The sequence below is a fragment of the Scaptodrosophila lebanonensis genome, unplaced genomic scaffold (assembly GCF_003285725.1).
Source record: "Scaptodrosophila lebanonensis strain 11010-0011.00,11010-0021.00 unplaced genomic scaffold, SlebRS2 tig00000001-arrow-pilon, whole genome shotgun sequence".
Taxonomy (NCBI): domain Eukaryota; kingdom Metazoa; phylum Arthropoda; class Insecta; order Diptera; family Drosophilidae; genus Scaptodrosophila; species Scaptodrosophila lebanonensis.
Window position 1 is genome coordinate 6,526,552 of NW_022060529.1, and position 25,706 is coordinate 6,552,257.

The window sequence follows — 25,706 nt, forward strand, 5'->3', positions numbered from 1 at the left end:
TTCATCTGGCCATTCATATTCAAATGTGCTCTCATTCAGCTTTTGTGACAAAGAGGCTATTGCTATTGCCAATAACAAGAGTGTCTGGCTTACAGAGGAACTGTTTTCAAATTGGCGCCGTTATTGCCTCTAAAAAGCCACAGCGCCGGCTTCCGTATTCGCTAAGCAGCGCTAAGCAAGTCGGAGCGGAGCGTGTTGCGTGTTGACTTTATCCTGTCGTTGTTGTCATTGTTTATTCTGATTATGTCCAGAATAAGCCCAATATAGCGAACCTTATCAGGCGATTAATAAATTTTAGTAGCTTTGATTTGGCGCGTGCGTCATGGAAAAAATTCAATTAGAAATTTAATTAGAAATGAAAACATTTCATCATCATCAAATGGAATGACGAAATAGAAATGTTGGCTTCCTCTTTGTTTGACTCAATGGGCCTCAATGCCCACAGGTGCTAATTACAAGACACTCTACGAGTGCGCAAAAGTGCAGGCCACAGTCATAAATCGGCGAACCTGCCCCCACTTTGTGCCAAATATTGTTGCCTAGGAGTTGTGTGTGTGTGTCTTTCTGTGTGTGTGTGTGCTGTCCGCGACATCGTCATGCTAAAGCCATAACCATAACCAAAACCCGTTCAGTTCCATCTGAAACGTCACGGCAGCAGCCTGCCTGGCCATATAAAAGTGAATTTGTCACTAAAATTCTGAACAGTCTGTAACAGTCGCTGTGGCGATAACAACCCACAATATACAATAAACATATAGAGCAATACTTATTACAAGGAGCTTTAGCCGGATTACGACAACTCAAAAACAAAGCCCATCATACTTATTAATAAATATTAATATTAATATCAATACTTATATGTAGAGGTGTGAACTTTAGATTGATAACGCAGACGTTAATGAGCGTCAGATTAAAGTCAGCGTGTGCAAAACATTTACATATATTGGATTTATTTGTTTAAAAACAACATCTCAATCAGTGGCGCAGCACAGTTGCGATTCGGCATCTCGCGTGTGCACAGCAATTGGAATAATTTTCGAATTACAATTTGAATAAATAAAAACAGTGAGCAAACAATCGACAGGATAGCCCCTCTTTCAAAGTGTCGAAGGCAATAATACTTGTATTAGCAACAACACATAAAACACACTTAAGAATAAAACCAAGAAGAGCAAGAGAAATATGTCTTCAGTAACATGGCAAGTGAGTATCGGATTTCCACTTTGTTTTCTCAAAATAGTAATTATTCGAGATGAACAGTTAAAATCAAATTTTGCATGTCCCATGTGTGTGTGTGTGTGGCTGCTAAAAATAAAACGTGTTTACTTCATTAACATTTTTGGAATAACTTGAATTGAAATCAAAATCCGCAATCAACGAAATAAATAAATAAACGCCATTAAATAAAAACAAAGGCTAACGGTGGCTTCGTCGTCTCCATAGCAGCGTACTCTGATTTTCTGATTTTCTGACAAGGCCAAAGGCATAATTAAATTAAATTATTCTTCTTCTTGGGCAAATTATATGTATCTACTATATATACACATACATATATATATATTTATATATTTTTTTTGTATTTTTGAAACTTGTTCAAAATTCTTTTTATGGCTATTTCGAAAATGGCATTCATAAGGAAGTGTGAGCTAAGCTCGTAAAATTAAAATTGCTCATCTTCTCTTAACACGACCTTTTGGCCGTTTCCCATTCCTCATTCCTCATTCCTCATGCCCCTTCCCAACCCCATTCAATTGCATTTGCAGTCATGAAATCCTGTCCACATCTCTGCTTTATTTTTGTGTTTTTTTTTTTTGACCCAGCACAGGTTTCGTCTTCTCCTTGATATTTCTACTCGAAGAGTGTTAGCCCTGAGCCACAAAAGCAACCGGTTACAGAAATGTAGTCGTTTCTTATGAATTTCGCTGCATCAATAATTCATTGAAATCCATTTTTTGCTGCATGGCATAATTATATATTATGTGGTCACAGCACCCATCCGAAAACTATAAATTTACATAATGAGCCAAATATTGATACCTACACATTATATATTTTTCGATGTGTGAGAATACCACAAAATCGAATACAGAATATTTTCCGTCTTACTAATACTGAGGTGTGTGTGATGAGACATACGAGTAGGAACCACAAAGAATTCTGAGCAGGCATTTGACTATAAATTTGTGTTCTCTTCGAGGAAGTTTGAACAATTTTGCATCTCATTAGGTTTCGTATTCAAATGTTTAATGTTGCCTGATATGAAAAGTAAAAGGTCTTGAAAGTCTTTTTGCAAATTACATAAGAAATAATAACAGCACGACTATGTAGCGCATACTAAGCAGAGTCCACTACTAAATCATGCATACTCGTATTGTTCATTTGTATGCATAGTTTGTGAAAACTGTAGAGTGCATATATTAGTGCAAGCGAGTGCCCATAGAGTGCACTCCTGCCTTTGCAATGGCATCTAATTACTACTCATAAGATCGCCATCCAACGTTCCCAGCATGGTCGACAACGCCTCCCAAATTCTAGACATGCTCATGAATATTTCTCGTGTGACTATAAATTAAATTTGATTGCGGTTATTTGATTGTTTTCTGCTGATGTTATTTAATTTAAATTAATTATTATATGCTAATTCGAAGCATAAGCTACACTATCCAGTTTCTACTGTAGAAATGTAGACAGGTTCTAAACAGCCCCAACAATTTGCAGAAAGCTTCGGCCTTTACGTTCTATTCACACCTTCCACTCACACACACACACACACAATATATATATATTTAGTAGATATAGCTGGAGTTGTGCTCGGTCGTTTATTATTGACTTTAGTATTTATGCACCGCCTCTTTTGTTATTTCCGCAGTTTTCCACCTTGGTATTGGCTCTGCTGATTTGGACGACAGTTGCTGTCCCCGCACCCGCACCCGCTCCCGGCCCAGTCCCAGTGCCCCAGCAGTTTCAGGGCGAGGTACCGCACACGCTTCTGGACATCGAGACACCGAACTCGTTTAATTACAACTCGCCTTTGCAACATCCGGACAGCCTGCGGTCTCGGCCCTACTTTGATTTCCTGAGCACTCTCTACCGACGCGACTCCGCCAAAAGCGACCTGTTCCGTCCCTACTCCAGGACGCGTCGCGATGCTGAGAGCACGGGTGAGAAGCGCAAACGCCGCGCCATCGTCTTCCGTCCCTTGTTCGTCTACAAGCAACAGCAAGTGAGGAAGAAGGAGATTCAACAGCGCCGGCGCTCGACCAGAGTGTAGGAATAAATGCTGAGCCCGATGCCTAGTCTTAAACATATTTTGTAACCAGCAACCACGAGCAATCATTATGCAACTAATGGCTGTCACTGGTCTTCTACAGGGTCCTCTAGCACTTAGCTTTTTATTGTGTTTAAGTTCTAAGTCACAAAGCACAAAGCCAAGAGCAATCAATCATCGATTATATTCACAAGCACATACTCACATCCTATGATAAGTAAAGACGTATCTATGTATCTATTAAAATCTACTTGTTATGCCAACTGTTTTTTAAAATTGTTATTAAAGCTAAAATTAATTATTAGAGATCCACTATTGTTTGCATTTCTCCACTCTCTCCCACTACACTCAAAAGATTCTAGCACCCTTAGGGGCCCCCAAATAACACGCTTGAAGAGGAGGAAAGTATATATTCCGCCCAGAAGCAAGAAAGGGTGCAAGGATTTGATTAAACAGCTACGAAAATGCAGCGAGTGTGCGAACAGATCTGTCTGTCTGGTACTGCAGGGAATTGTGAGAAATAAATTGTGTGTCCTGGAAGTGGAAAGCTGACTAATAACTTATGATGCGATAGTATAATTAAATTGGTAATTTTGGCAATACTAAAATAGCTGTTTAAAAAGATGAAGAAGCAGCTCCAAAGAATATTCAATGCAAGCGTTTCTTTCTCAAGATGATGATATCGGGCGTGTATTTACGAATGAAAATGGTGCTATTCGAAATAAAAATTGTATTCACTTGTTTAGTAAACCTTTCTGTTATGGCCAACGTTGCAGGCCGATTCCTTGCTTAAATATATTTACATATTAAAAAGAAAATTGCTTGTGCAATATCAATTATCTAAACTTCTGCCCAAAAGAGAAGCATTTAAACTTTTTTAAATATAAACCATTTTACCTTCCCCTCACAACTTGATCACCTTAGGGTTTGTGTTTAGCAAAGTTTTTATTATTAGCCTACGAAATATACTTTATATAATATGTTGGACCAATATCCAGCTATCCTCCTGTAATTTAAGTGACTAGAAAGGGCCGTTAGCTTATTCTTCTCCCCACACAATCCTTTCGATCCAATCGATATAGAGGTAAGTCTTTGTATATACACTTGGCAAGTTGCGAGTGCCGCACACCAGTCCATAAGAAGTCACGCCAATCACCTGCTTGAGACAGTCATAGAGCGGGTGCTGCACGAAGATCGGACCGCCCGAGTCCCCATTGCACGTATCTGCTTCCCTCGTGCTTGAGCCGGCACAGAATTGGGTGCGGTCGTCTATTTTCTGCTCGATACGCTGCCGGCACTGTTCGTCAGTGAAACGCTCCAAAGTGACCTTAAGTAGATGTGATGAGGCCTGACCCCCATCTTTGGTGGACCCCCAGCCAGCTGCAGTCAACTGAAAGTGATCATTTCCAGGGCCGGAGGGCAGACAGGCTGGCGCAATAAATTCATTGAATGTCGCATTCCTGTCCAGCTCGATCAGGGCGATGTCGTTCTGATGGCTCTCTTCTTCATCGTCATTGTACGAGGGGTGCAATAAATAATTGACCACTTCAAAGTCTTCCGGTTGAGCTTCATCAGTCGTGCTATTGTAATCCACTTCACCCAGACGTACAACAAATTTTGGTGAGCTACTGTTGGGATCCAAACGCTCGTTTTTCGGTCTATAATTATGTAGGAATACTTAGGTTTTAAGTATTATAAAGAAGACTATTTGAAAAGCACATACTCGCTCGTCTCGAGGCAATGCGCCGCCGTAAGTATAAACTTGGGATGAATTAAAGTTCCGCCGCAATCCCATCTGACATTTGGCTTCTTCGGATCGCGCGTGCCAATTAGGGCCATAAATGGGTATTCCTTTCCGAACGCTTTTTGTCCCCCCACTATGAATGCTTTGGTGGGGCAAGGTCCTTGTGCTTCGCTATATCGTTTGCATTCTACGTAGAAATTTGTAATTAAAAATAACGTTTAAAGTAGCTACGTTTCATATACACTACCTTTCTCGAATCTGCGGCTATTGCTCACTGGGGCCTGCCTTTGCGAATTGATTGGTATGGGGCAGCAAACAATGTAATTGTCTTCATCGCAGTATTTGATATTATCGCCGATCAAGTGTTGATTATAAAATATGACGGGACAATCGGTGTCGGTTAGGCTTTTGCACTCTCCGGTACCATTGTCGCAGTACTCGGCCACTACTATGTTCGACACTGATAAAATAACAGCTCCGAAAAAAATCTCCCAGAGCATATGCATTGTTTCGAGCATCGCAACGAACACTGAGCGGACGAGTATAAACCTGAACTGCTTAAAGCGCGTCAAAAACCTGACTTGTTAATAGCCGGAATGAGAGCGGAATGAAGCTGAGAACTTGCTCAGACTAAAATGCATGCGAAAAGGTTATCGGAACAATTACTTGGTTGTGCCAGTGTGATTATGTTATATGTATTATACATACATACATAGATATTAGGCTACAACAAAAGTTGCATTTTATTGTTCAGGATTTCTACATTTTACTTTTCGCACTTCTATTAAATCAACACAAATGTTTACGTTCTCCGAAAACCCCAAAAGCCCGATTAAGTGGTTAACGGCCAAAATTAAATATGAATAAGGCATTGGCGCCTGACAGCTGCCAGGCTGCCAACCTGATTATTTTCGTAGAGTTGCCACCATGTTGTATTCAGATGCTCGACCCTTTGTGTCACGAGCGCCAGCAGACAGCTTGCTATCATCGATCAATATTGATATCGATTACCAAACGGGTAACACGCCATACCGTATTTCACACCGTGAAATATCGATTTTATATTTAAAAAAGTGCAAGTTGACACACTTAATGGCTTATTTACTAATATTGTGTATTTTAGAATAAAGTTATAATTACAATCTACAATACAATTGCATAGCCTTCCTTTTGGCAACACGTACGCAGTGTATTAGCAACCAAAAATAATGTCTATTGTCTATGAACCCACTTTGTTTTATTATCAAAGAGGCTTCATTGGCAATTGGGATTTCTTAGTTATTAAATATACATTTGTCTTTATCTGTGTGTTTTGGGGCCTTACATTGAAAAAGCAAAACTTCGTAAATAAAAGAATTATTTTAAAAACATAGGATAACACATTTGCATATACTTGTACTTACATATGTCATTAGTTTTCGTTAACGTTGCATACATTTTAATTGAGTTAAGTTAGCAGTTGTATCCAAATTCATTAAATGATTAACCGCAGGCAAGTACGAAATTGAAAACAAATTTGCAGCGGTCAGATAAGTCACGTTTAACATATTAAGCTCGCGATTTGAGAGCGCGTGCCTTCAGGACTGAGTCAGAAAGTAGTATGCACAGAAGGAGAATAAGAACAGATTTGCCAATAAGCGTTGGAGTCATACATACACATTTGTATTCGCTGTGACTATAGGCTCTTTATGGTAAACCCCGGCACAAACTTGCCCGATACGTCTATATATACAAGTCAAAGATACATGTGTGTACATGTACACAAGCTCTTACTGTATGTATAAATGTGTCGGTACTTTATCTAGAATTGCGGTCAGGCTGTGCGTCTTTGGCGACAATGGAAATGTGCCGCTCCACAGTCGTATCGCAGAGATGAATGAGGAACCGCATGCTCATGAAACGTTGGTCGCCAAGGTTCGGCGACATGGGAGTGAAGGTTCCATAAGTGCAGCATCGGTGAATATTGATACACAACCTTTGGCACCGGCCACAACAGGTCTCCAGCAAAATGCCAATGGAACCATACAATGGGGCATCTATCTTTTGGAGCCCCTGATACTGATGCTGCTCTTTGGCTACAATTTTTCATGTAAGTTTGTTACGCAAAACCTTCAAGAGGCAATCTACACATGTGTCGTTACAACCGTTACAGCAACCGTTCTGAAAAACCAAATCATTTATCAGACATGTACATCATGGCTCGATTACACAGACGCCGAATGTATGTTGCTCGGCACCAAAAATGCTACAAATGCCACAAAGGTATGCGTATACAAATGATTCATATCTCTCGTAATTATAGAGCATCTTGTTTGTTAAAATGTGTTTGGTTTTCACCAGCAAATTGAGGCAGTTGTGCAGCCGTATGCGGCACAAATCTTCCTGATCATGAAAATCGTGGAGTGCATTGTGCCCGCGTTGTGTGGCCTCTTCGTTGGCGCCTGGGCAGATCGCTATGGACGAAAACCTCTGCTAATGGCTTCATTTCTGGGTAACTCAAAAACAATACTTGTATGTCTTTTTTCAGCTTTTAAGCTGCCAATTAAAATATTAGTTTCTTCATATGTCTTAACATAGAAACAATAAGAAGGGTAGGTTACAACACAAAGGAAAAAAGATATATTTTTTGTATATACAGAGACATATGTACATAATTAAATATTTACAGCGCAGTTCAGTGGATGGCACTCTCTTAGTCGACAGCGTGTGGTCTTGATAGTGAGATCCACTGCTATTGGATTGGGATGACGCAGAGTTTTTCGTTGCAGCAACTGTTTAGATGTCTCTTGAAGAGGGAATGTTATTGAAAATGAACAAAATAGAATATAATCTAAATTAGAGGCTCAGTGCTTCTCATCTTTTCCATACAAAAACAAGAGAGAACGCTACAGTCGAGCAAGCCCGACAGTGTAATACCCTGTACCCAGGTAAACTTCCGACACTGAGGTATATGCGCTTCTAGCAGAAGCAAAAAGAGGAAGAAGAAGAACGAACTTCATGCTGCAGCTTGTGGGCGTAGTACCGAAGTAAAGTTGTTTCGCTAATAACTTTTCTTAGAACCATCCGATTTAGATGAAATTTGAAACAAAAGTAGATAATTATATAGAAATTATGTGTGCAAAGTTTGGTTAGAGTAGCTTTTCAAATGTGGACGGTAATGACGAAATTCTGTAGCGGGGGAAGGGGGGGAAAATTCCAAAAAATAAAATAAACTCGTCGTTTCTCGGACCTAGGAGAATCTGGATGCCAACTTTGGTTATTCTAGCTTTTCTTGTTTCTGAGATCCTTGCGTTCATCCAGACGGACAGACGGACGGACGGACATGTCTAGATCGATTTCTCTCGTCTGATTCAGAATATATATACTTTATGGGGTCGGAGATGCTTCCTTCTGCATGTTACATACTTTGCACAAACCTAATATACCCTTTTAACCCTACGGGTACAGGGTATAAAAAGCAGACCCTTATTGGCTAAAGAGGTTCAGAAAAAAGCATCATAATTGGAACAAATCAAGATGTTGAAGAGAGAAAAAATTGGGTTTTTTATTTATGTTCTCTACAGGACGATTTGGAACTCTAAACACTTATGTGGTATCCCCCTCAGTCCACGTATGTAAGTGCTAAACGTTATTTGAACATTTTAGGATACTCCCTGCAGTACTTGATGTCGGCTGGCATTGCGCAACAGGCTATGGAGCGGCATGGCATGGTCAGTCCTTGGTTCTATGTCCTAACTGTGATCCCTTTGGCCTGCTTGGGCAGCAGCATAACATACTCGGTAGCCGCCGTTTGCTTCATAAGCGATGTTTCCACAGGGAAAGCGCGCTCCTATCGGTAAGTTTTAGGCAATTGGTATTCAAACCATGCTGGTGTTTATGTTTACAACTATTTTGTTGTTTATTTGTAGAATGATTGCCTATGAGTTATCTATGTATGTTGGTCTGATGCTGGGTGCTTACAGCTCTGGCTACGTTTATGAGGCCACAAATGCGTACATGGTTTTCGCAATATCGGCGTTAGTAATACTCTGTGCTTTTTTCATAATCGTTTTCTTTCTGCCGGAAAGCCTGCCGGCCACTCAACGGCTAGATTCTGATGGGAGCACAGCGCCAGCAACAACATCGACATCGGGATCGACAAACCCAACATTTTGGAGCTGTAATAAATTGATACAGTTGCTGAAGGAATTCTGGCACACTTGTGTACGAACGCGCGATTTCAAGGATCGCTCCATTATAATACTGTCGATATCGATTTTGCTTTTGTCGGCTTTTGTGAATGGTAATTGCATTTGAAACAATTGGCAGCCTTCATTATATGTACAAGTGCTGATACTCATTGAAAATTACAAAATTACAGATGGCAGCAACTCGGTGTTTTATTTGTTCATTCGTGAAAGATTCCATTGGACCGTGCGTCAGTTTACTTCCTATGAGTCTGTCAGCATCTTGGTACCAGCTGTGGCCGGATCCGGTGGTATATTCATCTTGTGGCTGCTGCGAAAGGTTTGTTGATTTCTAATTGTAAGTCATTATCATTAGTTACTATAAGTATACTGCTAGGTAAGGCAACTTAATGACTGCTACTGTTTTGTTACCTTATACCTGTATTTTCAGTGCACCAATTCTTCTGTGTGGTGGCTGACATTCATTTCATTAGTCAGCCATGTGGCTAGCAGCTTGTGTATTGCATTTGCCTTTGTCGACTGGCAAATATACTTGGCCATTGGTGCGGGCGCCTTGAAGTCTCTTTCCAATCCCATGTGCCGCACTGTAATAACGAATCTTCTTCCGGCTGATGAGCGCGGTTCGTATTTGCCGCATATATAACCATATACTTATATATATGTATATTTTTGTGAATCACATCAGTTATCATCTGTGATTTTTTTTTTCTATATTTGCATTTGCCAGGCAAAGTGTTCTCCATGCTGAGCGTGCTGCAGTCGCTTATACCATTTGCATCGTCTACACTATACATCGTTATCTATAGCATTACATTGATAAGTTATCCAGGTTTTTTCAACTTCGTAAGTGCGAATGTGTTTGGTCTGGCGATTATTTTATTACTGTACGTACCCAACACTCTTAACCTTCAACGGATGCTGTATGGAAAATTAAAATTTAACTACATTTTCAGTATTGTCTGGCGGCAAAAGTCAACGAATCACTCACACTACGAGCCGGTTTTTAAATGAGGATGCACTACAATGCTATATACTTAGTATTTCGAATTTTTAGATATAGATTGCTACACTGATAATAAACAATCTAAAAAAATGCATTCGAAAAATTCACATAAGAAAAATTAACATAACAAGAAGCACTGTTTTTATTTTAAATACTGAAACTGATATACTCTAACCTACTTCTACTTGGAATTTATAAATAAAGCCTCAACGAAATATTTTTAATTTTATTAACTCAGCAACTCTCTCTCCTATGATTTCCACTCAGCTCCACAAACAATAATGCTTTTATAATACGTTTATTTTAAATCAAAACAATTGGTTTGGTGCTTTTTTATTCGTGCCACTATTAATAAGCTAGCCTTAGCTATTTACGTTCATAAGTAAGTGCCACATAAATAATTAGGGGGTTTTAGGGCACCGTTAACAATGTGTAATATTTCAGCGGGGTGCTAATTTCTCAGCTGTTCGACAAGAAAGTGCTTTTAGTTAATTTATTGAAGTATGCGAGATCCCAAGCAAGTCAAAGTCATTGTATAGTAAGCTGGCATCTGTACAAAATTATATGTCATTTAACTAACCAATTTCCGTTTTAAATAACACCGTGTTATTGTGAATAATATCGCCACGCAGTTGTGCCCCTGTAATTGGAATCTGTGTGTGTGCATTTCTTTTCACAAAGTCTTTTAAAAATGTTTAATCAAGATGTTAGCCTAGCTTAAATACGCTTTTCAATTCTATAAATTACAGTGGATACTTTTTCACAATATTTTTTATAATATTTTATTTCGGTTATTGGACTTACACATGTACGCTTCTTTAGCTCTTCGACTTGTTAATTTTTGACACAATGGCGTGTGACACTCTCCTAAGAAAAACCCTGCTCGAGCGCATTTTATGATTTTTTTATTTGGATTAAACCAACTCCTAATGAGTGGTGTTAAATGTTTATTAATCTTGCTAATTAAATTTTGGTTGCCAATTTGTTTACACCCATGTCGAACTTGCTGTTAGGTACAAAATAAAAATATTTATGATTAAAAGAAAACAAACCCTATTTAGTAAAGCATAACAAAATTTGTTCCCATTTGTCTATGCAGTAAATTTCTTTCAATTTTATGATCATTTTTCATCTTACTTCATCTTACTCTTATAGGGAAAACCCATTTCTAAATCCTGAATCCGTCTTTAAATTGGCACATCTAAGCCAAGAGAGCTCTAATTAAATCAGCATGATAAGATATTTGTTTAGAGCAGTACTAATGCAAGGGATAAGAATAGCTGTAGATAATTAGTTTTAAATTTGTTTTATAAAATTATCAAAAGTGTGATATAAAATAACATATACAGGGTGCGCCATCTTTTATGCCGGTATGTAAACATTGAATATCTTTGAAAATAAACAACCGATTTTCAAGTATGAGATATTTTTATTTAATTTGGTTCTGTACAATTTCTTGAACTGAGGTTTTCAACACTTGTCTACTCAAGTCAATCGGTTCACTAATGACAAAGTAATTCAATATTTACATACCGACATAAAAGATGGTGCACCCTGTATAAAGGAAAGATGGCCTTTATTCAAGGAGCGCTCAGCAATAGTCAAAAGAGTCTTTTTGAAATTTTTAATATATGTAGCATTTTCAAAATAAACATAATTATCTATATTGCCAACTTTCCCACAAGATAGTACTTTTTCGTTGCTGAGCATATTTAATAAATGCCATAAGTAGTTGGATTCATATAGAGGTAGTAAGTTGAGGAAGGGCCCAGGGTCGGAAACTGTTTTAATCAGTCAGAGTGGAAAGAAGCGTAAAACAGGGTTCGCGTATGCCTACAAGCCATATTTCCAGTTTAGTTCCGAGTGATAAACTTTGCAAGTCATTCGAAAAACAGTGTATGTATGTATAAACATATGCATGTATCTAAGTTTGATTGAGTCTGCCTCGTGCTACTCATTTGTGAGCGGCACGAACACTAGAAAAAAAGGAATGAAAAAAACTGAAATCAAAACAGCCCCAGCATCGGCTCAGAGTTGTGATAAGTCACAGGTGCGGTAAAGGTAAAGCGTCGAAAGCGACAAAAACTTATTTAAGCCAGTCTCGCAGTGAAATTCAATTCAATCAAATCCGAAGCGTCGCGACGTTGTGAATCTCGACGATATTGTCGCTGCGTTTTTGCGATTTCGCTGCCTCAGGCGACTTGCCAAACTTACAAACAAACTGCATGTGTACATAGAGTATTGAGTGGCCATTCAAAGTACATACATATCTATTTAAATACATACATATAGTACATATGTATGCACAGAACGATTTACTAAGTGATGAACAACTGTTTGCGATTTCTGTTTCCCGACACTATATAAACAGTCGCATTTAGCGGGAGCTGCTCATTTCCAGAATCAAACTCTAATTGTAAATAATTGTCGTCGTTGGTACCGTGTCGCGTCAGTGAATCTGTTAAGCGCCAGTCCCTAGTACCCAGTCAAACGACAAGCTGAGCTTTGCCAGCAACAATACAAATAGTACCACAACAATAAAATATAAATAATAAAAAATATGCCCCAAACGACAAATACAAGTATTTAAAATTCACAAAAAAATATTCTGTTATTGGCAATAAGTTGATATATTCGAATAAAAACTGACACGCTTTTAAAATGTATAATTATTAATTGCATTCGGTAGTGAGCTTCGTGCATAGTGTCGTTAAACAATTGTGCCGCATATTCTCGTATAAGCTATATAAAAGAGTCGGCACGAATTCGTAAAAATTTAATAGGCATATTGAACTTGCCGAATTAGTTTTACGCCTTGAAATCAAAGTTAAAATAGTGGTGCTAATATTCTCGACAAGGTTAATAAAATTTAAAACGTAGACGGTGTCATATGGGAAGCACAAATAATTATTCAAATATAGATAAACGAATATAAGTGCTTTATAGACAGTTCAAACAAAACAACTGCTATCAAATGGTGGAAAAAGCGTCGCATGCCTTTACATGGGAGCGTCTGAAAAGTCTGCAATGGCACAGAATTTTCCATATGTTCTACATAGAACCGGTTGTGTTCATGTTACTATTTTCGCATACATTGTCAGGTAAGAGTTGTGCGTGTTATAAATGCGTGTGTTTATACTCTGTACATAAAATGTACAATAATATATTAGGTTTGCGCGAGCTGAAAATGTAACAGGCAGAAGGAGGCGTGGCAGACCCCACAAAGTGTATATATTCTTGATCAGCATGACGAGGCGAGTAGATCTAGCTCTGTCTGTCTGTCCGTCTGTCCGTATGAACACCTGGATCTCAGAGACTATAAGAGCTAGAGACACCAAATTTTGCACAAAGATGCGTTATATGTGTACGCTGTGCAAGTTTGTCCCCCCCCCCACTTCCCCCCTATGGGGGTTTTCCCGATTTTCCATTCGTATAATCGCCTATATCTAAGAGAATATAAGACCTACGGATACCAAATTTTAGTCCCACATGCCTTATGAGAATACGCAGAAAATGTGTATTTTGGAATTTCCCTCCCTCCCCCCTCTCCACCGCAAATCGCGATTTTCTCTAACTCCCGTAATTCTTGGACTAAAATTTGTAAATTTTGTTTTTTTTTCTCTTACTTTTTTAATTTCTATAATTATTCTAAACATATGTACAGAGTATTTCAAAGTCGGGACACCCGACTTTGGCTTTTTTACTTGTTTTATTAAATGTAATAGCCACGAAAGCCGCTGTAATGCCTCTTAACACTTTTCTCCAACCCACATAAAGGTACAATATTGCGCAATCAAATCATCTACCAGACCTGCACAACGATCTTTAATTACAATCAGAGCGATTGCAAACTCTTGGATTCGAAGAATGCTAGCGCCGAAATAAATGTGTGTATACATATTTGAATTAATTAATTATTGAATCTTAGAAGAGCGACTTAATTCCGGTTATTAGGCCATTGAAACGGAACTGCAGCCATATGTGGCGAACTTGTTTTTGTCGCGCACTCTACTGGAAAGTATTGTTCCCGCCTTCTGCGGTCTCTTTATCGGCTCATGGTCGGATCATTATGGACGCAAGCCATTGCTCATTGTTTCGATGATTGGTGAGTTTCCCAGCTTAGCGGGCGAGTGAAAGAGTGCTGTGATCGAGCCATCTTTATATATCGCAGGCTTTGCTGCCACTTTTCTTGTGACGGCCTCGATCAGTGAGTTATCCAACTTCTATGTTATCAATCCCTGGTGGTATATCATGGCTGCAGTGCCCCACTCGGTCCTTGGAGGTAATTGTGTGTTCTCTGTAGCCGCTTTCTGCTTCATCTCAGACATTACGGACACTAAAGAGCGGCCTTACAGGTGAGTGAAAGTGGTTTCCGTTTTCAGTTGGCAATTGGTAATGTCGTCCATTCTCAGAATGATTTTCATGGAGGTGCTGTTCTTCATTGGTCTCACCAGTGGATCGCTGCTCTCCAGCTTTGTGTATGCGGCGACTAGTGCATCAATAACAATCGGCATCTCTGGAATTATTGTTACATTCGCCACACTATTCATAATTTTCTTCGTGCCCGAAAGCTTGCACATACGTCTGGATCGGGATGCCAAAACCAAGCTCAACAAGGAGAATGAAGTGCCTATCACGGCTTGTGATTTACAGCTGGATCGTGTGGCTATTGACTGTCCCCCCAATTTCGTAGAAAGTAATGAGAATGAGAAGTGTGATTCTCCACAGATAGAGGTATCATCGCCATCTCCCACAATAAAGAGTGATGAGGATATTTTGGCGCGATATGTGGAAAAGTTGCCGGAAAAGGCAAGGAAAACATTGCCTGATACCGATAAAAAGAAAAAGGCTGGACTATTCAGCTATATGCATATCAGAGAAATGTTAAATACTTGTTTCACAAAACGTGAACATCACGCGCGTGCCATTATCTGGCTAGTCACCATGGCCATGTTCCTGTCCATTTTTGTTTTTGGTGAGCTTCAAACATAAATTTAATTTGCACATTTCTCCACTTGACCACAATTTCCATAAATATGCTAACCCGATCGCTAAAAATCTAAAAATAATGTGTCATTTCCAAATCGTAGACGGTGTCATGGGTGTTATGTATTTGTTTGTACGCGAAAAATTCCACTGGACCGTGCGTGATTATACCTTCTTTGAGACCGTCAGCCATTTGGTACCGATGTTGGGAGCCCTTGTAGGCTTTCTTGTGTTGCGCAAAGTGAGTTGATATTTCAGATAAGAGCTTCAAATTTGAACAGATTGACTCGACTTGATGTACTATACACTGTGTTTATCTTCGACAGGTCTTTCGACTGTCCGTGGTTACTCTGGCACTGTTGGCTTTCTTCTCCGAGATACTTAACAATATGGCGAAAGGTCTTGCCACGCAGGCTTGGCATATGTACCTTTCTGTGGCGTTGGGTGTTTTTCGCTCCATCTCTGGTCCAATGTGTCGCACGATTGTCTCCAATATAGTGCCGCCGTCTGATTTAGGTAAGTACAAGTATCTATAAACCCCAACAAAAACGACTAATACGGACTTGTACATTTTCGAATGCAAACCGTCCCTTTTCTGTTAGATAAATTGAAATTTTTTAAATATTGATTGTGTGGCATTTAGCAGTGTTCTTAGTTTTAAACAATTGATAAAATAATAAAATTGCAACATTAATCAAAACTCTAAGCCACTTTTTCATCGTATAATTGAGAACCTTAAATTTGGATAAAAAAACACCATTGTATCAGGCGGTCAGTTCTTACTAAACATTTTTGGCGCAATGTCTAATTATCAAGTCTCATATACTTATTAGACAAATTAACTAATTTCCATGCGCATCTCTGGTGCACAGCCAAAAATTAGGATTGAAAATCAAACCAACTACAGTAAGCTCTAGGAGTAAGCGAGAATTTTTCCGGCCGCATTCTTAAACGCAAAACTACTCTTCGCAATCACACATATTTAAAATGAAATATATATATAGTTTATCTTTTACTTGAACAATAATGTGCCTTACTCATGTGTAAATAGTGGAATTGACACTTTGCCTGATTGGTTTTTTGCAGGCAAGATTTTCTCTATCAAAAACGTTCTGCAATCGTTTGCTCCGTTTTTTGCGGCACCTCTCTATACGTACGTGTACAAGCTCTCATTGACAACCTATCCGGGTCTGTTTAATTTTGTCAGCGCATCGCTATATTTTCTGTCATTCGTATTTATCGGGTAAGATATGTGCACACATTTATTGCCATCCGAATGTTTTAATATCGATCTCGAACCGTTTTGCAGATGTGTCTTGCGCATCAAGTTCATCCATAAGCAGCATTATGCCAAGGTGCTGAAGTAAGTAATTGTTAAATACTTAGCATAATATTTATATACACTTGTAAAAATATGTGTACGTGTGATTTGCTATTGAATAAATGTTGTAGATCGAATTTAAAAGTATAAAATGAAAAGGTTTGTTTTATTTTATATCTTTTATAAATATATATATTTGTATGTGTCCACAGATTTTTACGTTATTTGGAAGCTAAATATATACCTATATACATATTCACAGGTAACGGCCTTCAATATTCATATAATTTTTGTGTGAATAACATTCTAGTGATATTAGGTGTTGCAAAAATACGCTCTGTCATGCGTATATGCAAAAACTCTGTCAACAACTATAAAAAAACAAAAAAGGGTACGTATTGTGGATATTTTCACTGGTACAGATAAATTAAGGGAGATAATACAAGTTAAAAAAGTTAGTGTTGTACACGCTTCGAGCGATTGCTAATTAAATAAAAACGAAATAATACTTCGATATGCATACACTATAAAACATTTCCTGACTGACAAGAACACGCAAATGGAATTGTTTCCTTTTTTGTTTTGTTAAATCACACGTAAATCGGTTTGAACTTTTTGTTAAAATTAAACTAAATCCGGTTGGATTTATGCCGGCTAACTGCCAATAGCCTGGTAGACAACGGAATCGCCCATGGATTTTTGTATGCCGAAAATTGCGCTGTAATTAATTGCGATAGTCAAAATGATCAAAATAATTGCATTAATTATTATGTGCCACTCACGTAATCAAAACGTAACATAAAAAGTAAAGTCCCGCGCTAATAAAATTGAATGTCCCTGGATATTGGAGTAACGTGGCATTATAAACATACGTGTATAATGGTGCAGCGATTAGCGGCGAGATTGATTCCAGCGAAGTCGTCAGAGCGAATACTTTGCCTATAAAATAAATAACAGATGTAATATTGAAATAGCATTGATTAAGATATAATTTTATATTTGGTAAGCTTTGTCTTGCGAAGTGCTTCTTACCGACTTCAGAACCAGGTGTAACATGGGAAAGGATCGCTCGGCACATAGGGCCCAAAACGCCGCGCATCATTCCCAGCGTCATACCGACATATAACTCCCACGAATAGGCGGCGGTCGCACGGACCGTGCTCTCCAGAACACAGCAAGCCATGGCCAGCATGGCCATAGACACGATTGAGAACTTGAGAACTCGTCGCAACACGATCATACCAAAAATGCTCCCAACAATTTGAATAACAATGCGTGCGGCGCTGAACGAACTAAAGTCTTCGATGGTCCACAGAAATTTTTTGCGCAAAAAGAGGTAATTAACAGTGCTCTCTCCCTCCATTACAAAAATAGATAATGTTAATGCAATGATGGTAAGCCAAATGATAGAGCGATCGAAATTGGGACGCGATTGGAAACAAGTGCGGACCAGATCCTTTGCCAGCCCAAATCTGAAGAACTCTCGGATGCGTGACTGTTAGAGACGGTCGGAAATAGAAAGGAAATTATTAGATAATACCAGTTGGCGAAAATTCAAGTCATTTTTAAACTTACAGTACCGGGTATATTTATGACCTGAACACTCTCAGTCACAAACACATAGACATATATTAGGGCTAACAACATGAGCCCGGTTGCTATACAAAAAAGTGTCAAGGCATTCGTTACAGAATAGATATAACCACTGCCTACGCTTCCCAACATCATGCCCGTACATAGCCATGCTTCATTTAGCACCATTCTGTGGTTGGAGATAAAAATAATGTTAAAAATTCCAACACAAATCATGTTTCATTACTAACCGGACAGCGCGTTTGCGTTCCTTGGCAACATCCGATATATAACAGTAGATGCCAGTGATCAATGCGCAGGTGCCACCGCTAAACGCTGAAGGCACTGAGGAAAGCACGAACCACCATGGATTTATATGCCTTCCAGTAGAAATCAGTGTTATGATAGTTAAAATGATAGCACTTATGAGATAGCCTGAAAATAATACGTAAGTTAAAGTATAATTAATCAATATAATTACTCTGCACTTGTATGATCAAAATGGTATATTGGATTTGTGGAAAGTATGTAACAGGCAGGACGAAGGCATCTTCGACCCCATAAGTATATGTAGGTATTTCTTAATTCTTATTCTTAATCAGGAAATCGGTCAATTTGAAGAAAAGTTATTATAGAAACAACTTCCCCCCGGAACTTCGCTCTTCTTATTTTTGCATCTGCTACGGGCGCATATAACTCAGTGGGTGAAGTTTGTCTGGATACAGGGTATTTGATTGTCGGGCTTGCTCGACTGTAGCGTCCCTACGATATATGTATGTAGATAGCCCTTTGATTTCGAATTAACTTAAAGTGGCGGTCACATATTTCATGAAAAAGCTAAAAATTGATCAGATTTTCTACTTAATATTAATATTGCTAATAGTTACAGCAAGAAGAGTGCCATTATATTTGTACATAAAACGCCTTTGAGGCAAACATTTACCTGTGAATGTGGTCAGGAGTATGGGACGTCTGCCAAATTTGTCCGACCAAGGTCCGATGAATAGACTCACAAAAGCGGGTATAATACTCTCAAATATCGAAGTAGCCATTAAAATTTGCGATACATAAGGCTGTACAATTTCTTCAATGATCTGTGAACATAGTTTTTTTCTGTTAATCATTTTTGAACAAAAAACAACTGTTTTGCAAAAGGCATGACATTTTTCACGGCTGCGCGCCTAAATCGTATGATTCATAGCGACGCGTTCTGGTAATTATTTAAGATACATACATAGTACATACATATGCAGGTATACCCAAGCGCTTACAATTGATAAGCTGACACAAGCAATTATTGATACGTAAAATAATTAGTCATACACGAAATGCAGCCGCTTGCCCCAAAACTTATGGATGTACGTACATACAAGTCCATACTATGCATATGATTTTGATTTCTCATTTGTCGGAGCTCTTGAGCTGTTTATTTGCAGATAAGCGCTAAGCTTTGTATTCCACTTATTAGCATGTTTGTACATACATATGTATAAAAATGTACATATGTACATACATTTATAATTCGTGCTTCTACAATGCAAACAATGGATTTTTAAAATAAACGTAGTTGATATACTATACATAGATTTAGACACATTTACACATTGTATTGACTTTTGATAAGTGCTTATTATTTTTTATTAGAATATAAGTATGTAATAGCTGCAGCTGGCACAGTTTTAATTTATTAGGGACCTTCTGATTTAACATATATTTATATACTAATAATGCTACATCTGTAAATAACTAATAAGTATAAATGATATAAGTATATAAGTATATGCATATTTGCAATCTATGGGGCGTTTATCAGGGTTTGTTCCGAAAGCTGACAGCTTTTCAGCTGGTTAGAGAAAAGTTATCTAAAAAATCCTTAATGTTGAAAACAAAGTTTGCCCATATGCAATACAAAATTATATAAAATCGCTGCATTGCTTAAAACGTGAAACGTGATTAAAACAGAAACAAATGACATACAGTAAAGATAAAAGAAACAGTGGTTCAGCCATCGTAAATATAAAATACTTAAACATACAGATATTTAAAAAAAATTATTTTACTGAAATCGAAATATTTTAGTTGAGGCAATACTATAAAATGGAGTCCCCAATTTTTCCTACAAGCTTAATTGCATGCCTTATCTGACAAAAACAAATTATTAAATTTTCTATATTAGTCTAAAAGAAAATCGGATGATAAATAATGTTTCTGAACCACTGTGCAACAGCAGCAAAAAAAAAAAAAAAAACAACGATCATATAAATATACTGATTTGCGTGTGTAAATCAAATCATTTTGTTACTTACTTGTGCCTCCGGCGTTTCCTTGTTCAGTCCGAGCAGTGGCTTGCACTGTGTCTCATTGTATTTAAGACTAATGCAGGTTTGATAAAGTATTTGATTTTGGTAAACCGCCCCTAAATAAAGCAACAGACACGCAATTGAAAAATTAGCGCGCACAGATGATTTAAATTTAAGTGACACACACCAATCAAGTAACGTCCTAAAAATATTAGGAATACGGCCGGCTCCAATATGAACCAGCGTTTGCCCAGGCCTCCTTCTTCGTTTGGAGGTGTTGTCGTCGTCGTGGATGAGTTGTCTTGGCTACCCTGCTCAACGCTGGCGGCGTCCAGCAGCTGTGGAGATCTCTCTTCAGCCTCTTCATCGCTTACCAAAAGAGCCTCATCATCATTTTGCGTCATTCTAGTCGTCATTGTTGTCCAGAACTGTATGCGGCTTATTTAAAAGTTAATCACTTCAATATCACAACCAATTGGTGAACAAAGGAATTTGCAATTTAATGCTTCTAATATTAATTGCACTTCTCCACTTTATATTGAGCACTATGCTCTGACTTCCATGCGCGCTGAAGTCAAGCGATACACTGAATAATTATAATAGTTCGCTTTAATAAGTTAATTCGTAACACATTGTTTCTGGGCGAATGTGTGTCTTATCTATGTAAGTACTATAATTAAAGTAAGATTGTACTACATTTAGCTTAAGCTTTACAGTTTGTTTGGACAATGAAGTATCTTAATTTGATAATAAAAAAGTAAAATACTTTCTAAAATAAAAGCTTTTGTGTGCCCTTTTTGTTTACTAATACGCTCAGCTGTTTGTACTATCGAAAACCCCGATTGCGATTTCGTTCGGGTGCTGCCAACTCTGCGTAATGCGGGCTTGTTTTAAATTTGGAGTGGGATGCAATAATACGGAAACGTGCAGTTTATATTTTGGTTTATTAAAAGTGTCCTTAAGACTAACGGGCCTCTACATTTAATAACGGCGATGGTCACGTTCGTTGCGCGAGTCCCTTTCTCGGTGCTCGTAGCGACCTCCTCGCATTCTTTCCCGATCTTTGTCTCTATGCTCCCTTTCACGATCGCGCTCGCGTTCACGCTCACGTCCGCGCATTCTCTCTCGGTCACGCTCATGTCGGTTTTCATGACGCCCTCTGTTGTCATTATATCCGATCCGCGCGCGATTTCGCTGCTTGTCGTAGTCCTCCAAATCATCGTAATAATCGCGCCGTGCGTTGCCACTACTACCAACACCTGACGGGTTTTCACGGCTGCGGGACCTTGCATGCCTTGGACGACGCAGCACAGTCGTCGCACTATTCTTCAAGCGGCTTTTATCCTCATCTTCCGCCTCCTTTTGCTCATCGTCGCTGGGAACTTCATCGTCCAGGTCTTCGTCCAACACCGAGACTTTCGGCTCCAGCTCATTATTCTCCTCCAGTATGCTGCGCTTTTGTATGCGTGGTAGTATTATATCGCACACACGATCATTCCGCAAAAGCTCGTCAATATATTCGTCCATGTAGACGATCTCAAATTGACCGGCCCGATTCTGCCGCCGCAACTTGCGATTGTCAATATATAACGGCTCTAAGTATTTGTAGCAATCGATGGCGGCGCCTGTCAGGCGCAAATAGAAGGCACCTAACGCACGCACATACTTGAACTCCTCGTTCTTTATGAACTCCACAACGATGTCTTTCTCCGGTTGAATCTGGAGCATTTTTAGAGTCAGGCACAGAAACTGTGTGGGTTTGATGTTACCGCCGTAGACACCACCAACAAAACGTAGCTCCATGGCTTTATCCACCAGGAGCTCGGCGGTGAGCGCAAAGCATTGCTCCTTCCAGTATTTGGAATCATAAATGCGCGAGCGGATGATTTTTTCTATAAGGTATTGCGGATTTGTACCGTGCACATTTTTTGCTTCTTTCACGGTGCGATTCGCCATTCCGGCTGTTGTTTATTGTTGTGCCTCTTATATGACATTAGGGATGAGCGGAACATATCGATACATTGATATTTATCACGCGCATATCGATGGCCGCTACGCAACGATGTATTTTTTTAGTTCTATCGCGATGACGCACACTCGCCCCAAGACTAAATAATAGCCCAGACAGTGGGAAAACGCATTTAACAGTAAAAGTCCATATAAACCAATTATAAGGGAGCAATTGGTGATAATATCTAAAAAAAACAAGATGAGTTTTTTCGGGAAAATGTTTGGTGGCAAGAAGGAGGTGGCTCCAACGACGGGCGAGGCCATACAAAAGCTAAGAGAGACGGAAAATATGCTCATAAAAAAACAAGAATTTCTGGAGTCCAAAATTGAGGAAGAACTGAACACAGCACGTAAAAATGCATCCAAGAACAAGAGAGGTATGTACGTCATTCAATCTATGCCTTGGAAAGGCTGCTGCGGTTAGCTGAGAAAGTGGCGATTTGCGATGAAAATTATGACTCATTGTTTGTTGTTGCTTTGTTTTTGTTTTTGGCAATGTAGCTAAGGTGTTCATTTATATCCTATTGCCTAAACCATTGCTATGCTAGAGATTTATGTAGTAGTCAACAAATACGACCGTATTGAATGTCAAGTATAAACATTTCTGTATTTCTCCGCCTTTCTTTTTGCGCTACATACAAACATCCTCACCCACCATGATGGCTGGACCCACAACATATGCAAATATAAGAACGTAATATGCTTCATTTAACTTCTATAGTAAACCGTAGCATAATGCCAAATAATATTGTACTTGAATTGGGCGCACATCTTCAAAAATCAAATTTAATCACCCTCATAATATTAATGCAGTGATTTATTAGGAATACTAATTCTGTTCTAATCAATTTTACAGTCGCCTTGCAGGCGCTAAAAAAGAAGAAGCGCTTGGAGAAGCAACTGCAACAAATAGATGGTACACTGTCTACAATTGAGATGCAGCGCGAAGCGTTGGAGAGCGCCAACACAAATACTGCCGTATTGACCACAATGAAGGATGCTGCGGACGCTCTTAAGTTGGCACACAAAAACATGTAAGTGTTGTATCGTAACGGATTCGAATTTGAGTTGGAATTAATGCAATCATATTTTCTTGCAATTATTTAGGGACGTGGACAAGGTACACGATATGATGGACGATATTGCCGAACAGCAGGATGTTGCAAAGGAAATCTCTGATGCCATTTCCAATCCAGTGGCCTTTGGTGCCGATCTTGATGATGAGGATCTCGAGCGGGAACTCGATGAACTGGAGCAAGAGAACTTTGATAAGGAGATTATTGGCATACCCGAGCCGCAGCCGACGTTGCCGGAAGCACCCACAGATGACTTACCCGAGAAGGCCAAGGAGAAGAAGAAGGCACCGGCGGCAACGACAACGACGGCACCCGCTGATCCTGATGGTGAACCAAAACGTACACTTATGTACTTTCGGAGATATATAACATGTATGTTTTTTCTTGCAGATGATCCCGATATGAAACAGTTGCTGTCCTGGGCTAATTAAGGGCTTTAGCAAAATCTCCGTAATTTTCACTGCAAATTTATCCCAAATCGTTTTTCCTTTAACTATAAATTACATTTCTATCGAAACAAATTGGCAGTTGAACAGTGGAGTGAAAATTGTGTTGGCAAGTAATCATAATAATATAGGAATGTGATTTTTATAATATAATAAACGAAAATAGTCAGGCAAAACACCACAAACACACACACACACACACACACACACTGAACAGCAAGAAATTTCAATGCAACGAGTTATACGCTTGTATTTTTTGAAGAATTTTTCACGCTAATATTTCCGCATGTTTTGTTTCGGTTTTAATTTACAAAATAAATAATACCGACATTATGGGTTAACCTTTGCACATAATCATACTGCATATATGCAATATGTTGAAGTCCCATGAAATGCAGTCCAATCGAAACTAACTAATGAGTGCTCGTAAAATGAAACAATGGAATCTCATTAAGACGAATGCGATCACAATGTCTGCGTCCGGAATCGTCAGCACCAACAAGCAACTGAAGCAACAGCTGTGACGACGCTTTGATTAAAATATCTACATATGTGATGTGCATATTAATTAATTGTCGGTGGTGTCACATGCGGCTGGCCACAGCACTGTTACTGGCACTTACATGGTAGGAAGAATTGGGCAACTGCGTTGGTTACAAAAAAATACAAGACTGGACAATTGATTGCAAATCGTTGACAACGCCAGCAGTTGGCCGAATTTATTTTAATCAGTTGAGTTTCGTGTGAGGAAGTCGAAAGGTGCTGTCCAAGCAATTGAAAGTGAACCTAAACATTTGTAATGTGCAAATATGCTTTAATTGCACTGGCACTTATGGTACGAGGCAAATAAAATTAATTAGTGAAAATGTATAATAATTGCTATCTAATTATGTCTTAGCTGCCCGCATACGCCACACTGCTAGATCTGCCGATGTTCGACTATTCAAATGTGGATTTTAAAAATTTTCAATACTTTAAAAATTTGGCATCGCAAAATCCAAGGACCGCAGCCCAAGCAAATCCGTTGCTCGAACATTTTCAAAAAAAGAAAGCTGTGCTGGATTACCTAGATCGTCTCTTCTTTGGCAATTCGCCCTTTACACAGCCAAGCGAGATTCCATTTGATCCACATTTTGGGAAGGCCTGGCGTCCGCACTACCAAAGAAAATTTGGCTACAGAGGAGAGCGTCTGATTGCCGCTCTGGGTTCAGGATACTCTGTAAAACAGCTGCGAACATTCGGCGCAATCCCATATGAATTCGGTACCGGTTACTATCCCAGTTGATAATTTTATTTCAGCATTTATATATGTATAAGTAATTTGTGTGTAAAAAAGTTGTGTGTATTTATGATTTATATTTTAGTCTAGATTCTGCGCTTTTGCGTGGGCGTTGAGATGTAGAGCACGTTGTTTCCTCGAATAAAAGCATCGCCGTATTTGTTCTTTAACTGACCGTTGACATACTCCTCCGTTTGATCCAAGGCAATGTTCATGTAGCCGTCGAGGCAAGCGAGCACCCCTGATGGAAAAAGGGATGTGTAAATAAAAATAAACTAATAAGGCCAATATGATTTTACTTACCACGATAGTCAACACCGTTGTTGAGCTTAACAGCCACGGGACGGCCGTGAATTTGATTAATAAACTGCGAAAGCGCTTCTTTGCGAGACATTTTCCGGCGTTTAGTACTCGTAGAGCTGGAGAACAATTAATGGCAGCACTATCGATAGTATCGATATATTCCGGCAATGTCATCGATGTTATTGAAACTATCGACTATTATTTTGCTCTA

General features: G+C 38.9%; 9 protein-coding genes across 10 annotated transcripts; 5 read left to right on the forward strand and 4 right to left on the reverse strand.

The window, feature by feature from the left end:
- Positions 1 to 940: 940 nt before the first annotated feature.
- On the forward strand, positions 941 to 3,576 carry LOC115633682. The gene is made up of 2 exons (XM_030531136.1): positions 941 to 1,203; positions 2,870 to 3,576. The coding sequence occupies exons 1-2, from the start codon at positions 1,183 to 1,185 to the stop codon at positions 3,269 to 3,271; spliced, it is 423 nt and encodes a 140-aa protein (XP_030386996.1). The 5' UTR covers positions 941 to 1,182; the 3' UTR covers positions 3,272 to 3,576.
- A 612-nt stretch (positions 3,577 to 4,188) lies between these two features.
- LOC115629699 (serine protease snake) lies at positions 4,189 to 5,521 on the reverse strand. The gene is made up of 3 exons (XM_030526221.1): positions 5,260 to 5,521; positions 4,992 to 5,199; positions 4,189 to 4,926 (listed from the first exon to the last, which is right to left on the reverse strand). The coding sequence occupies exons 1-3, from the start codon at positions 5,516 to 5,518 to the stop codon at positions 4,308 to 4,310; spliced, it is 1,086 nt and encodes a 361-aa protein (XP_030382081.1). The 5' UTR covers positions 5,519 to 5,521; the 3' UTR covers positions 4,189 to 4,307.
- A 1,363-nt stretch (positions 5,522 to 6,884) lies between these two features.
- LOC115634171 (proton-coupled folate transporter) lies at positions 6,885 to 10,210 on the forward strand. The gene is made up of 9 exons (XM_030531754.1): positions 6,885 to 7,101; positions 7,165 to 7,274; positions 7,353 to 7,503; positions 8,658 to 8,847; positions 8,921 to 9,294; positions 9,373 to 9,518; positions 9,630 to 9,819; positions 9,927 to 10,083; positions 10,153 to 10,210. Exons 1-9 carry the CDS (start codon positions 6,885 to 6,887, stop codon positions 10,208 to 10,210), a joined length of 1,593 nt encoding a protein of 530 aa, XP_030387614.1.
- A 2,966-nt stretch (positions 10,211 to 13,176) lies between these two features.
- LOC115632572 lies at positions 13,177 to 16,603 on the forward strand. Its single transcript, XM_030529797.1, has 9 exons — positions 13,177 to 13,303; positions 13,980 to 14,089; positions 14,157 to 14,307; positions 14,374 to 14,557; positions 14,615 to 15,177; positions 15,293 to 15,429; positions 15,515 to 15,704; positions 16,275 to 16,431; positions 16,498 to 16,603. Exons 1-9 carry the CDS (start codon positions 13,177 to 13,179, stop codon positions 16,553 to 16,555), a joined length of 1,677 nt encoding a protein of 558 aa, XP_030385657.1. The 3' UTR covers positions 16,556 to 16,603.
- A 92-nt stretch (positions 16,604 to 16,695) lies between these two features.
- Positions 16,696 to 21,048, reverse strand: LOC115632582 (proton-coupled folate transporter-like). Its single transcript, XM_030529807.1, has 8 exons — positions 20,569 to 21,048; positions 20,388 to 20,497; positions 19,025 to 19,175; positions 18,333 to 18,516; positions 18,085 to 18,271; positions 17,542 to 18,004; positions 17,292 to 17,448; positions 16,696 to 17,227 (listed from the first exon to the last, which is right to left on the reverse strand). The coding sequence occupies exons 1-8, from the start codon at positions 20,795 to 20,797 to the stop codon at positions 17,164 to 17,166; spliced, it is 1,545 nt and encodes a 514-aa protein (XP_030385667.1). The 5' UTR covers positions 20,798 to 21,048; the 3' UTR covers positions 16,696 to 17,163.
- Positions 21,049 to 21,306: 258 nt separating this feature from the next.
- Positions 21,307 to 22,347, reverse strand: LOC115632591 (pre-mRNA-splicing factor 38). The gene has a single exon (XM_030529819.1). It carries the CDS (start codon positions 22,335 to 22,337, stop codon positions 21,363 to 21,365), a length of 975 nt encoding a protein of 324 aa, XP_030385679.1. The 5' UTR covers positions 22,338 to 22,347; the 3' UTR covers positions 21,307 to 21,362.
- A 135-nt stretch (positions 22,348 to 22,482) lies between these two features.
- LOC115624634 (charged multivesicular body protein 4b) lies at positions 22,483 to 24,254 on the forward strand. Of its 2 annotated transcripts, XM_030519396.1 has the most exons (5): positions 22,483 to 22,768; positions 23,083 to 23,085; positions 23,248 to 23,425; positions 23,499 to 23,794; positions 23,858 to 24,254. In XM_030519396.1, exons 1-5 carry the CDS (start codon positions 22,591 to 22,593, stop codon positions 23,896 to 23,898), a joined length of 696 nt encoding a protein of 231 aa, XP_030375256.1. In that variant the 5' UTR covers positions 22,483 to 22,590; the 3' UTR covers positions 23,899 to 24,254. The 2 variants fall into 2 exon arrangements, with proteins under 2 accessions (XP_030375256.1, XP_030375264.1); XM_030519404.1 differs by lacking the exon at positions 23,083 to 23,085 and having other exon boundaries at positions 22,485 to 22,768.
- A 159-nt stretch (positions 24,255 to 24,413) lies between these two features.
- LOC115624643 lies at positions 24,414 to 25,362 on the forward strand. The gene is made up of 2 exons (XM_030519417.1): positions 24,414 to 24,748; positions 24,812 to 25,362. The coding sequence occupies exons 1-2, from the start codon at positions 24,713 to 24,715 to the stop codon at positions 25,196 to 25,198; spliced, it is 423 nt and encodes a 140-aa protein (XP_030375277.1). The 5' UTR covers positions 24,414 to 24,712; the 3' UTR covers positions 25,199 to 25,362.
- Positions 25,172 to 25,617, reverse strand: LOC115624649 (U6 snRNA-associated Sm-like protein LSm6). The gene is made up of 2 exons (XM_030519430.1): positions 25,496 to 25,617; positions 25,172 to 25,433 (listed from the first exon to the last, which is right to left on the reverse strand). Exons 1-2 carry the CDS (start codon positions 25,584 to 25,586, stop codon positions 25,279 to 25,281), a joined length of 246 nt encoding a protein of 81 aa, XP_030375290.1. The 5' UTR covers positions 25,587 to 25,617; the 3' UTR covers positions 25,172 to 25,278.
- Positions 25,618 to 25,706: the final 89 nt, after the last annotated feature.

Excerpts from the sequence above, each read along its gene's own strand:
- LOC115633682 (XM_030531136.1), top strand. The coding sequence starts at position 1,183 with ATGTCTTCAGTAACATGGCAA. Across the intron at positions 1,204-2,869 it reads TGTCTTCAGTAACATGGCAA|TTTTCCACCTTGGTATTGGC; the intron begins GTGAGTATCGGA and ends TTATTTCCGCAG.
- LOC115632591 (XM_030529819.1), bottom strand. The coding sequence starts at position 22,337 with ATGGCGAATCGCACCGTGAAAGAAGCAAAAAATGTGCACGGTACAAAT.
- LOC115632582 (XM_030529807.1), bottom strand. The coding sequence starts at position 20,797 with ATGACGACTAGAATGACGCAAAATGATGATGAGGCTCTTTTGGTAAGC. Across the intron at positions 18,272-18,332 it reads GAACGCAAACGCGCTGTCCG|AATGGTGCTAAATGAAGCAT; the intron begins GTTAGTAATGAA and ends CTCCAACCACAG. Across the intron at positions 17,228-17,291 it reads TTATGTTACGTTTTGATTAC|CGCAATTTTCGGCATACAAA; the intron begins GTGAGTGGCACA and ends AATTAATTACAG.
- LOC115632572 (XM_030529797.1), top strand. The coding sequence starts at position 13,177 with ATGGTGGAAAAAGCGTCGCATGCCTTTACATGGGAGCGTCTGAAAAGT. Across the intron at positions 13,304-13,979 it reads ATTTTCGCATACATTGTCAG|GTACAATATTGCGCAATCAA; the intron begins GTAAGAGTTGTG and ends ACCCACATAAAG. Across the intron at positions 15,705-16,274 it reads AGTGCCGCCGTCTGATTTAG|GCAAGATTTTCTCTATCAAA; the intron begins GTAAGTACAAGT and ends GGTTTTTTGCAG.
- LOC115634171 (XM_030531754.1), top strand. The coding sequence starts at position 6,885 with ATGAATGAGGAACCGCATGCTCATGAAACGTTGGTCGCCAAGGTTCGG. Across the intron at positions 7,504-8,657 it reads GCTAATGGCTTCATTTCTGG|GATACTCCCTGCAGTACTTG; the intron begins GTAACTCAAAAA and ends TGAACATTTTAG. Across the intron at positions 9,295-9,372 it reads TTTGTCGGCTTTTGTGAATG|ATGGCAGCAACTCGGTGTTT; the intron begins GTAATTGCATTT and ends ACAAAATTACAG.
- LOC115629699 (XM_030526221.1), bottom strand. The coding sequence starts at position 5,518 with ATGCATATGCTCTGGGAGATTTTTTTCGGAGCTGTTATTTTATCAGTG. Across the intron at positions 5,200-5,259 it reads TAGCCGCAGATTCGAGAAAG|AATGCAAACGATATAGCGAA; the intron begins GTAGTGTATATG and ends ATTTCTACGTAG. Across the intron at positions 4,927-4,991 it reads CATTGCCTCGAGACGAGCGA|ACCGAAAAACGAGCGTTTGG; the intron begins GTATGTGCTTTT and ends ACATAATTATAG.
- LOC115624643 (XM_030519417.1), top strand. The coding sequence starts at position 24,713 with ATGTGCAAATATGCTTTAATTGCACTGGCACTTATG. Across the intron at positions 24,749-24,811 it reads TAATTGCACTGGCACTTATG|CTGCCCGCATACGCCACACT; the intron begins GTACGAGGCAAA and ends ATTATGTCTTAG.
- LOC115624649 (XM_030519430.1), bottom strand. The coding sequence starts at position 25,586 with ATGTCTCGCAAAGAAGCGCTTTCGCAGTTTATTAATCAAATTCACGGC. Across the intron at positions 25,434-25,495 it reads CAACGGTGTTGACTATCGTG|GGGTGCTCGCTTGCCTCGAC; the intron begins GTAAGTAAAATC and ends TTTTTCCATCAG.
- LOC115624634 (XM_030519396.1), top strand. The coding sequence starts at position 22,591 with ATGAGTTTTTTCGGGAAAATGTTTGGTGGCAAGAAGGAGGTGGCTCCA. Across the intron at positions 23,426-23,498 it reads AAGTTGGCACACAAAAACAT|GGACGTGGACAAGGTACACG; the intron begins GTAAGTGTTGTA and ends GCAATTATTTAG. Across the intron at positions 23,795-23,857 it reads GGCACCCGCTGATCCTGATG|ATGATCCCGATATGAAACAG; the intron begins GTGAACCAAAAC and ends TTTTTCTTGCAG.